Here is a 12,917-nt window from a genome sequence, read left to right as displayed (position 1 = left end):
AATGTTGCAGAGAAAATTGATGTTAGGGCTTAATTTTCAAACAACATAATTTGGTAAATTTATAATTAAAATTCCCCAATGTGGTCTGTTTGGTAGTTTTACACTTTTAAAAATCATATACACACAATTAAATGTGTACCAACGTGAAACCATGAATGATTCTATGACCCCTGGTTTTCTTAAAGTCTGTTTCAAATGTTTAAACACAGAAATCATAACAGTATTAAGTGTAATAAGCATCAAGTAAAATGTACATAATGTTTCTCTGTGTTTCCTCTGTTGCCAGGGGTTGTATGCAGTCGGAAATTTTCAGCCTAGTGAGGAGGCTAGCACCAGCCCCCCTCCACTGATACATCGCCCCCCGTGCTCCTTGCCCCACATAAGCCAAGAGGCCGTACTCCACCACCTGCAAATGAAAGCCAGCATGGCTGGAGAGGCGGGCATACCTACCTCCCACTCTGAGGGTCTCCTCCACCGAGGCCTTCAACAGCAGAGGCCTGATGATAGTCTGAAGCGCTCCAGTGCAGATGTGGAAGTGATCTCCCCCCGCAGTCCTCAGAGCAAAGATGCCATGGTGACCTTTAGCCACACCCTTCCTCGGGTCCACACTCCACAGGCCATGGCAGCATATGAGGAAGCAGCCAGACGTCATGCTGCCACACTCCACCATGCCTCCATGGACTCCAGCCGCTCAAAGCAGCTTCTGTCCCAATGGAAGAGTAAGAACAACAACCACAAATGCTCCCTGCAGGTCCCAGATTCCTTCTCCTCCTCTGTAGACTCATCATCTGGCCAGTCCTCCCAGCATCCGCACCACCACGGTAGCATGGAGCTCCGGTCCAGCTCTGAACCATTGGCTATGGGCCTGAATGGAGGCTTTGATGGTCACGCATACATGTCCAAACTAGCCACAGGTGCTAGTACCACCCTGCCCAGTAACTGTAGTGGCATCACTGGAGGGGCCAGGATATCCATGCAATCTCGTCCTGGGTCTTCGCAGCTGGTCCATATACCAGAGGAAGCTCATGAAAATTACAACACCACCTCCCCAAGGATTGGGCTAGGAGGAGGAAGTGAGGGGATGTCGACAATAAATAGCACAGCTCAGGCTAACTGGCAAAGGGCAGCAGAGAAGACTGCAGCCTGCAGGACTAACGATAATGGGCAGAACACCCAGCCACGAATCATGCAAGTCATTGCTATGTCCAAGCAGCAGGGTCTACTACAGACCCACTCCAAGAGCTTAGATGAGAGCAGCATTGGTTGCAGCACCACTGGGAGTTGCCAGGGCTCTGCTCGCTACAGGGCACTAACTGATCAAGACCCCACTGGCACCACGGGGCCCAGCTCACTCGGTAGTACCACAGGCAGTATTTCAGGGAGTACCGGAGCAATTGTCAGAGTAGAGGCCCACCCTGAAAACAACAAGCCAGTGATCCAAGCTCCGTCCACAGATGGAAGTGGATCATGGAGGTGGCGGTCCCTGGATCATGGCACTGGAATTGGTGGCTGTACAGGGACTAGTGGAGCAGGAGGAGGTTCAGGAGGAGGAGGTGGGAGTTTGAGGCAGTCGTTTGAGCTCAACGATCTAAACAGAGACTCGGAAAGCTCAGACTCCATACGGGAAGGATCCATTGACAGGAAACGTGCCAATCACATTGTTACCACCACTGCCACTGTTAGCACCCCACCCATAGTTACTGTTCACACCCAGAACACCGGCCAATCAGAGCACAGGCTCCACCCCCAGGGCCTCTCTACGATAAGGGTCACTCCAGGGGATGGTAGTGGTTCTGGATCTGGAGGAGGTGGAGGCGGAGGCGGAGGCGGAGGAGGAGGTGGAGAGCCCACCTCAGAAACTCCCTCAGTCGCTTCAAGTCGGGAGTCCACACTGCGGAGAAAAGGCAATAATATCATCCTGATTCCAGAGAGAGCCAACAGTCCTGATAATGCCCGGAACATTTTCTACAAGGGAACGTCGATAACTCCTGCTTTCAAGGAATAACATACTAAATTAACGAAGACTTCTGAGAAGATGTAGCTAATAATACAAGACAGCTGGATTTATAGAGAACCCCACATCTGTGAAAACAGTCAGTATTACCTGCCATTGTATATATCATAATAACTTAAAAAGACAAGGTTTTATTCAGCATGAGATTTTTGTACATGTTTACACTCAATCACAACCTTTTAAGTGTTGTAGAAATAATCACTGTGTACTTTTGTGGTCACTCCTAAGGAAACCTATTGTAATGTCGATGCTGTGCCAATTGTTTGGGGATAGGAGAACCTTTTTTAAACAGTTCCGTATGTTTTGGATATAAATCATCACAAAAGAAGAAAAAAGCGAGTTGCACAGTAGCTTTCAAACTGTAGCAAAAGCAGCAAATACAGCAAAATAATTGTATCATAGCTGTGAAACCAGTGTTTACTTCCCTGCACTGTAAATACTGTGTATGTTTGAAAAGGGTGCTACACCAGAAAATACTATTTACTATACAACATACTGTATAATTTGAATAGATAAAGAATGAATTATTTTACAAAGAGTGAACAACAATGACATTAATATGTGACAGAGATATGTTTTGTATTTTGTCTCTTACTGTACAGATACCACATACTCAACAGAATACTGTTTTGAACCATAAGTGTGCTTAGCATTCCTTCTGTAGCTATGAAGTCAAATATGCTGTGACTTGCACTGAAATATGCGTTTACCGTACCTTGTATACTGTAAACCCTGACCTTATCTTTATATCCTGTATTTACATTTCAATGTCCATGTCAATCCCATATTTACAGCACAAAAACAGCTAAACAGTGGAATATTATGCTTCTTTGTGCCATAAGGTAGTTGGTACATTTCCAAAACTCAATGCAATACTTAACCTCAAGTTTCCCAAATGAATTTGGTCGGTTTCATTCTGCTTAAAAGCTCTCTTTGTAGCTTTCACATGAACATTTTATGAAATATACTTGCTGCTGTCAAATCCACAGTCAAATACTAACATTAGCAGAGTCACAAAGTGGTGCACTTATTCTGGGGGTATTCAGGTTTCCAAAACAAAATCCATGTCAATGCTTTTTTTGCATTAACATCAGCGGTGTAGGTGCTGCTTGTTAGTAAGGAGTGCACCATGCTATATATAAGCCCGGGGTGCACCTATGACGCATGTGTATGTGTGCGCACATACAGTTAAGTTGTGGCTTATTTTGAAGGTTATGTAACCACTGTTCATACAGGGGTAAGTTTAGATACATTAATCCACTATAACTGGATCATGATCAAATGTTAGACAGACTTTATGAATAGCTTCATCATGTGGAACATATCGGTCAGCAAACTAAGTAGGCTAGTATTAGGCTATAACATGGATGGCCCTCAGTGCATGGACTGAATGCATGGCTATACTATGCATTTAGTTTGTGTTTTGAATGATTTCATTTACTTACTTGTACTGAGCAAATTTAGTGGCATTTGAAACATTCATTTTGGGGAAAAGTTGTGCAGGCAGTGGTCAAGCTTATCTAATAGGCTAGGCTATGAACACGTTCTTAAGCAAGTTTTCATGTCCTGCTGTCAACATGGATGCAGCATGAGCTGGCCAGGTTTTACAGGCTGCCTTGGTAATGTTTCTTTGCAAATGCCCTAAAGAAGAGTGATGGGAATGGGATGATGAAGAAAGGGGAGTTTTGCTGCTTTTCATCTTTACTAGTTAATGTTAACTATCTCTAGACTGGAGAAAAAATCATTTAAATCTTTGAAGAGGTTCACTTTGCCTCACAAAGGCTACCAGCAGCTTCAGGCAGATTTTAAGGTTGAATGCTTTCTTGCATGTTACTCAATGCATGAGTGGACATGAATCAATCAACCCACCTTAATTATCAATGGTTACTTTGACCATCCCATTTGTTTTTATTGCCTCTCTTGCATGACATAATATTTGCAAACTTCAAATAATCTATTAAAAATGTTGTGGGGCATTATTCTGGTGCAAAAATGATCAAAACTGATGACCAAAACATGCACTTAAAGCATTGTCAAGGTATATGGAAGCCTGCTATGTTTCTATGTTGAGGAGCACTGAGGATACTGAGAAACAACAATTTACAGTCAAGAAAATACCACTTTGTAACTCTGTACCAGTTTTATCTCTATGTGTTCGCAACAGACATTATGGATGCCGATATGTTTAGCTTAGCTTAGCTAAAACAGAGATCTACACATTAAGAGGCACCAACTGAAAGGATTTTATTAGCTAGTGAGCTTGGAACATCACTAGCTAATAAAATCCTTTCAGTGCAAGCGTCTTGTGTGCAGATCTGTCTGTTTCAACACTGTCATGTTTTTGATCCAGCAATTGCCCTAGTGGCCTGTTTTTTGTATTAGCATAGCCTATATGAGCACAGAAATCTAGCTGCTTGTGTTGTTGGTCCAAATGTAGAAATATTTAGTTTTAAAAGTTGAATAAACTTTCCCACAAGTACCACCATAGCTTACTTACTGTTTGTATCATGGTCATGGTACTTTGTCATGATCTTCTAGCTGTTGGAACATTTTTTTCCACTTTAGAAAAGCTACTGGTTTCCTGCTTCTTCTAGTTTCTCTGCTTAACTAGGCTAAACATATCCTGGATCTATTTCTGTACTGAATGCACAGAGATGAAACTGATATTGATCTTCTGACTCTGGTTCAGATAGCAAACAAACATATTTCTCAAAATGTTGCAGTGTTTTTTTAATCATCTTTTTCTTTGAAAGAAAAAATCAGATCTTTTAAGCAGAAGGTCCTGTAAAGCACTGTGCTCACCATAGTAGCAAAAATCAAACTGATGGTTTGTTGTAGCATACATTTACAGGTGCTACATGTAGCATTTTTGACAAAAATATACAATATTGCTGTTAAATTAATACCTCAATATAATTATCATCATCAAATGAAAAACACTTTTGGCATCTTTGGCTTTGCTGAATAGTATCAGCATGCAACAGATGATTTTTTACTGGGTTTGGCGCTTCCTCCATCATCTGCCGTATACACTGGAAGGACAGCACCTTCTTCCAGCTTTGTTCTATCATTTCCTTTTGTGCCATGAAGCAACCAGCAGATTTTCTACCAAATCCAACCCAGTTTCACGTGCTATGTTGAGGCCTTCAGAGGCCAGTTCACTCAGAAACCATATAGTTTGTTTATGGTGATAGCAGTTGTCACAAATGATTTTTTTTACATTAGGCTACATGCAGGATAGTGACTGTTTCTCAGTTGAGGAATTACAAAATCTGTTGTTTACAGTGTTTTATGGTGGTTTGTGGTACATATCATAATTAGTATCTCGGTGGTTATATAAGCACCCACTGTATATCAATTAAATTTGATACAAACACTCCAGTATTGGCACCAATTGTCCTATGAAAACATAGTGCCAGAGTGACTGTGAGAAAACTTGCCAAAGCTAAGAGTCTTTCATCGGAAAAGAAAATGAATTATCAGATGTAATTTTCAGTATTTGTATAAAAGCCTGCATTATATTGTACATGATTTATTCTATGCCCCAGTAACATTTGCATGGTCACTTTTATATAGTGCATATCACAAGATTTTTATCATAAATGTGCATTTATTTTGCATTTACAGAAGTGTTAAACAATATGTTCTTTATTTCAGTGTTTCATTGTGAGAGTTATATGACAATCTCTTTTATCTTAGTACTGTTGCCTCTTTATGTCATTACTACAGGCTGGTTTTCTTTTCTTTCTTTCCTTTCTGCTGAAGCTGCCACTCATTTTGCATTGTATTCATTTGAAATGTGTACATAATTCAACACACGTAAAAAAAATATAGCAGAGGTTTTGATTCAGCTGATTCAAACTCTCTAAATGAAAATATTTATTTTTAAAGTAATCCAGTTGGATTGAATATTTTAAATACAGTCTTCTGTGTTATTTAAACTGTCAATCACTAAGTCTGTCACCAGCAAGATGCTGGACTTGGTGTTAAATTGCACCTCAGAATAATTTCTTGTAGCACCATCATCATAAGTAATTTGGTAAAGGTACAGCAGTTCTGACTGCTCTCAAAATGTCAACATGTTAAATAATGTTTCAGTCCAATCCAGTGAAGATTTAATTTTAGCTAGGATCCCTTAATTTGTTAGTCTTTTGACTTCAGACATGATAGTCAGTAGCTCAGCCTTCAGACCCAATTGTTTTTCTGTTTGAATTTATACTTGCAAAGCACTACAGTCACAATCATAGATGTATAACTACAACACAGATGAATAAGAGTTACAGTTTCTTTAGGAGTAACAATGTCTCCCAAATGATCGTTTCCAGTGCAATACATAGATAACATAGATAACAGTGAAGACAATTGCGTGGTTCTTCACTATCTTAAAGAAAAACACAGACCAAAACCAACAATATGTTTTCTCTTTCATCGCTTTCTGAGTTCCCTACTCCTCTTAAGACACACACCTGTGAAACCAGCTCATAAATATATAGCCACCGCCTTCTTTTGACCTTATTGGGATGTTGAGCCCCAAAAACTGTCCCTCCTCCATAACCACAACCAGTAGCTTGACTTCTCAGTGTCCTCAGCCAGTTCTTTGATGACCCTCTGTAAGGTTGCATCGGTCATCCCAGCTGCTTGAAAAGGCTGGAATGGTGGAACTTCCATTGGTTGGATGGTTGAGGTCCAGGCAGCCTCAACACACTCAGCTGCCAATTCTGAGTACCTCAGTCACTTTAACTTGTATGCTGCTGGTATTCCTTCCTCCAACAGGATATTGAGTTTGATGATAAGGATGTTCTTGGCAGTTGTGGACCATGTCACAACATCTGGTCTGAGAACAGTTAGTGTAATCACAGGGGCCTTTCCTGGAGTAAACAGATGTTATCCATCCTGCTGCTGAGTTCTGTCAGTTGGCTCCTGGCTTGACAAAGGGAATGAGTGGTCAATGATAACCTGAGGAGTTGTTTGCCCCCACACTGACCTTCTTCAGTAGCTCCAAAAGCTTCCACAACACCTGGTTGTGCCACCACCTGAGGCACAGCAGCACTGACATAGTCTTGCACCCTGACAGCATGTGCTGGTTTGTTGCTGTTGCCACGTAGCTGACACTCGTCCTCACTCCCACAGTGGGAGGACTCAAGGACATGGGAGGGTGTCATATCTTACAATCTCATTTAGCAGACGCTTTTATCCAAAGTGAGGTACACCTGAGAGCTGATACAACAAGGAACTAGTCAGGAGAGAACAACATGAGTAAATGCCATGAAGCAAAGTTCAAGTCTAAGTCTGAACATAGGTGCCTACAGGCAGTGCCAGTGGCAGTATGCATAGAGTGCATAAGATGTTTTGGATATTTTTTAACACACACACACACACATATACATATATATATATATATATATATATATATATATATATATATATATATACATATATATATATATATGTATATATTGTGTAGTCAATCAAGTGCAAAGATGTTCATGAAAGAGCTGGGTTTTCAGTCCTCTCTTAAAGACTGAGAGGGACTCTGCCAATTGAACATGGTTTGGTAGCTCATTCTATCATCGGGGTCTCGCCACCAACCTTGGGCCCTGTTATGGTGTCTTTCATTGGCACAGCGCAGTGAGCAGGAGGGAGCAAAGACCAATTACGAGAGCCTGAACCAGGAGTTGTGCTGCATGCTCTGATAGGTAGACTCTGATCTTCCTGATGTACAGGTAAAAAATGCATAGCCGAAGCCACATGGATCTTGAAAGTTAGTTGGTCATCAGTCATAAAGCTGTTGAAGTTTTGGGTAGACCTTGTAGGTGTGTGCTGGGTGGAGAAATGGATACTGATATCTTGTTATATAGAGGGACTGACTGGGATGCCAAGGAGCTCAGTCTTGAAGAGGTTAAGTTGAAGGTGGCGCTCTTTCATCCATGTTGAGATATCGGTTAGGCATGATGAGATGCAAATGGAGACTGTCTGGTGTTCTGGATGGAATGACAGGAAGAGCTGGATATCGTCAGCACAGCAATGGTATGCAAAACCATGGGAGTGGATTATTCCTCTTATCAAAAAGCTGAGCCATACTTGCAGAGTTCCCCAGATCTGTTCCAAGCTGCTTGTGATGGCCCCCCATCGTGTCCGTGCTCTTTGCTGGCCCTGGGATGCTGCCTTGATGATGCCCTCTCCACCTGTGTGACCTCCTCCCTGACCATGATCTTCCTCTGCTTCATTGTCTTTGGATTAGAAATGCACAGGTTCTTCCCAGTCCACTCCTGCATCTGACTGTCGCAAACTCCCAGGACCACTTTGTGCTGTGCAACTTGCTCATGACTTGGTCGTGCCCTCCACCTATGCCAAACATCCACCTTTGTGCTTCTTATCCGTACTTGCTAACCCTCCCAATTTTCCTAGAAGACTCCCTATGTTCATTGCTGTCTCTCTGTTTCCATCTGGGATCACAATTCTCCTGTATTGCTCTTGTTTTCTGACTGATTTTCAAATATATATTTCATTATCACAACCTGTTTCTGGCTCTGCACACAGCCCTATGACTCCAAAGGTCCACAACTAACCCAGACTGGGAAAATTATTCTATTCTCTTTCACAAGAGTTAAAGTAGATGTACTGGGTAGGGGTTGAAACATCAGTGAACCATGGATCGGGCTGATGACCTTGCAGCTGACCCGGCGTGCAGTGGCAAAGGTCCGGCAGGCAAAGACGCTGAGCTGGAAGAGAGCCATCTGTGCAACACACAGTTTCATTAAAAAAAAAAAAAAAAAAAAAGGCTCAGGAATTTAGGGACTGTTTTTAGCAAAGATAATATACATTCATTGTTGGTTTTGGTCTGCACATAAGATTTGATGATAATGAGAGAAATATTACCAGATTTATCAGTTTTTTTTTTTTGTTTGTTTTTTGTTTTTTTGCTTTCTTACACTGCAAACCTAATTTGCAGACTAATGCAAGTCAATAATTGGCCTGCTATATTGGTAGCTACATTTATACCAGCCTCTTTACAGTGGACATATCAAAGAAAACTGCCATTGTCACTCTATACATACAGTATAACATATGTGAAACCAGCCTGTGTGACATCATGTGATCATGGCCATCTTTACAAAGCTGAATTTGCATCATGTGAGGGTGAAAAATACACTCTTTAGATCTAAGCCTTAACATTGTCCATACTCCCTTTAGGATGGCACATAGAGACAACAGAAATCCCCCCCAGAGTAACATATCTAATATATTGATTGGACATGAAGAAAAAAGTTATGATGATGGATATTTCTATTGCATTGTTTTAGAAGATTTGTCTGATTTTGAGTCTGTCCCAAAGGCCTGTGAAATCAAAGAGTGTAAAGTGACACATGAGTAGAAACGTAGATCCTGTGAATGGATGCTCTCTGCATGTGTAGCCTCTTGTGTTGTCCCTGGATGAATAATTAATGTTTTCTGATACTGTGATCAGCTGTATGAAGTCTATGCAGCAAGAAAAAATAAAGTGTAAAAACTAACTTACCATCAGTTCACTTCGAAAAGTTACGTTTTTGTGTAACAGTCAAAATAGCAAAGTATTGATTGCTTGAAGACAGTTGAATCTAACAGTCACACTGAGTATTCAGAGCACGTTGATCAGGGTAGATGACAAATTGTGCATTGTCTAAATGATTGGAATAAATGTTTGCTATTGAATCAGTGTATGTCTTCTCATCCATGTGGCTGTTGTCATGTCATATTTGTTTTACCCAGGCAAGTTATTTACTGAAGTAGCCTGGCTGATTGTTACACCACACTACACTTCACTACAAAAACTCTCAAAGGAAAAATGTGGAAGATCAAGTCATCATTGACTTGATACAAAATTATTGGACATTTTTATTTTAGGAAACCCTTCTATAAGTTGAGTATGGAAGATTTCTGTAATGTTCCTTGTACTGTTTTCACCCTGTATGCCCGTCTGATCAAGTAATTTTCCTCTTTTGGATCAAGAAAATTACATTTGATTTGATTTAAATAAAACAAATCAAACAAAGAAATAAAGTGAATACAATACACATTGTTATATGTATTTCCTCTACTGTCTTATAATTTAATGAAAACTTTGTTAAAATTAATTCATTTAGCTTTTTTTCTTTGAAATTGAATAGTGCAGAGGTGTATTGCATTTCAGTGTTGTTCTGCAGAGGGCTGTTGCTGTCGCCTGGCAAAGTCAATGGGCCAAGAACCACTCATGTGAACAGATATGTTCTTAAGTGGTATGTATGCTGTCATTGGTGCATTCACTAATTTTTTTCGGAATTTGAATTTTCTTTTAGATACAAACACAATATCTGAGTACCAGACCTGTCAAAGAGTCATGTGCAGTCAGTCTGCTGGTATACAACCAAGGTTTTTCACTAATGACTGTATATTGCATTAGTTTGAGGACATTTTGACTTTGAATAATGAATTACACTTCATAATTATGTTGACATTATCCTGTTTGACTACATTTCAAATCATAATAATTGTAAATTTACATATAAAGCCTCCCATTCATTCAATGTTGCATTATTGACTACTACCAGGTGTATTGGCTATATAGCTTCACATGCAGGTTTATGAACTTTGTGTTTGTCCTCACACAACATCCTCACTCTGTCCTCTGTCCTCATGAAGAAAACTTTCCCTTGACACTCTCCTCCCACTGCAGTTATTGCCCCTTACTGTCTTACAAGTCTTTTTTGTTTGTATATTTGTTTGTTTTTTGAAGTCATTTTCACACTGAGACATTTCTTCTTTGTTTCAGTGACAGTCCGACCCTCAGGTAACATGACATTAAACAGCATTCATTTTTCCCATTTGTTTGATTTAGCAGGTCTTTTAATTCCACTGTTGATGCTGTTAAAATGACAGATTTTCCTTTATGGATCTCTGAAAGCATTACATCAAACTTCAAACACATAAAGTTCTTTTTTCTCTTTGATGACATTTTTATGAATGAACACTTCCTGACATATGCGGCAGGAAGCGCAGACTTATCTCACAAAAGTTATTTTCCAGCACTGCCTTAACCCTCTTGGGCGTGGAATCCTCTTCCACTCCTCCATGATGACATCACAGGGCTGGTGGATGTTAGAGACCTTGCCCTCCTCCACCTTCCGTTGGAGGATGTCCCACAGATGCTCAATAGGGTTTAGGTCTGAAGACATGCTTGGCCAGTCCATCACCTTTACCCTCAGCTTCTTTAGCAAGGCAGTGGTCGTCTTGGAGGTGTGTTTGGCGTCGTTATCATGTTGGAATATTGCCCTGCGGCCCAGTTTCCAATGGGAGGTGATCATGCTGTTCTTCAGTATGTCACAGTACATGTTGGCTTTCATGGTTCCCTCAATGAACCGTAGCTCCCCAGTGCCAGCAGCACTCATGCAGCCCCAGACCATGACACTCCTACCACAATGCTTGACTGTAGGCAAGACATACTTGTCTTTGTACTCAACACAGATAGACTCACTACAGTCACTACGGGAGAGACTATAGTGAGTAGGTGGCCATACTTCACACACAGCTAACGTTAACACTGGTGACAGTGTCTCAGTTTTTTGTCTGACAAGTGGATTTTTTGATGCAACCAACCAATGCTTATAAAAAGAATGAATGAGTGTTTTTTGTGGCTGAAACTAGAAGATCTGTTCTTTCTTTTGATATTTTCCATGTTAACATATTCATAGAACTGAATACTGCTGGTGGGGAAAGAGTTAAATAAGTCACTTTATGTAAAACTATTTTATTATTCCCACTAGTTTATGTATTTGACAGAAACTGATCCTTTTGTGCAACAATGCTGCCTTCAAGTGTTACTCGTGAAGTCTTGTACAAGACTCATGAACTTTGAGCTTTCAGGCAATTTCCACTTATGAGTTTCTGAATACCACACGAGGAGTGTGTTCATATTAATGTGATCATGGTAACTGCGACCCCATTTGAAGGGAGCAAATAATCTGATTTGATGTGCTGTCTACGGTCAGTACGGCCAACATGGCTGACCTCTGGACTGATGACACACTGTGAAAGCATTCTGTATAGGTAATTGCTGAACATTCATTCAATGGCTTTTGCTGAAAAAGAAGTCAGAGCATAAATAGTATTAACATGGGATTTAATTTGATGAAAATCTTGAGGATTATAACTTTAAATCTACTTTAGATGATGCAGATCTAAGCTTTGTGTCAGATCTGTCATGTTGCAGGATGAGGACGCCACTTTTACATCAATCAGATCATCATGGAACACTTACTCTCCAGTGAAGATGTTTTAGATAGCTCATCAGCTCAGAGGAACAGGCCATTATATATTTATTTAATTATTTATCTCTTGCCTCACTGAAAACAGTGTTGGGTGCTGTGAGCGGGTTAATCGGTTCATACAGCCAATATACTGCACTGTAATGCTTTACTGAGCAAAACTCCAGAGCTGTCTGCTCCATTTTTGCCCCAGATGTGTCCTTTGAGATGAAAGCTTACTAATGCAGCATTAATTTCACACATATTTAAGGGACTTTTTTTTTTTTCTCTTTCCAGAAAATCTTGTCTTTTTTTCCTCCTCGGCCCCACTGTGCTCTCTGTTACTTTGTCTCTGCAGAAGTGTAACAAAACTTGTTAGGATTGCCATGTGTAATTATCATCATGTGGTTTAAAGTAGGTCATTGAAATTACCTAAATGGAAGAGTAAAGTTTATTGAAGAAAGCTCATCTTGTAAAGCAGAACTACAGTAGCAGAGCTTAAACCATCTGTTGAAGTTCTGCAGGAATGTGGACAAATTTGGACAAACCATTTACCACACAGCTGACAGCTGACAGCCCAGTGCTCCCACTACAGTCCTCCCTCCTTTAAAACAGTTTGCTCTGTCTGTCAGTCAAAGAATGAG

The 12,917-nt window shown here is 40.5% G+C and overlaps 1 protein-coding gene across 1 annotated transcript in view; it reads left to right on the top strand.

Annotated features, from left to right (window-relative positions):
• plppr4b (phospholipid phosphatase related 4b) overlaps window positions 1-2,365 on the top strand; it is a 57,937-nt gene extending 55,572 nt beyond the window's left edge. Inside the window, exon 7 of the mRNA XM_084747596.1 lies at window positions 287-2,365. Coding sequence (XP_084603722.1) covers window positions 287-2,005 — 1,719 coding nt within the window. The 3' untranslated portion in view covers window positions 2,006-2,365. The remainder of the gene's footprint in view (window positions 1-286) is intronic.
• Window positions 2,366-12,917: the final 10,552 nt, after the last annotated feature.

This window comes from Lutjanus erythropterus, chromosome 21 (assembly GCF_056507025.1).
Source record: "Lutjanus erythropterus isolate fLutEry1 chromosome 21, fLutEry1.hap2, whole genome shotgun sequence".
Lineage (NCBI taxonomy): Eukaryota > Metazoa > Chordata > Actinopteri > Lutjaniformes > Lutjanidae > Lutjanus > Lutjanus erythropterus.
This window is presented reverse-complemented; position numbering and strand designations above follow the sequence as displayed.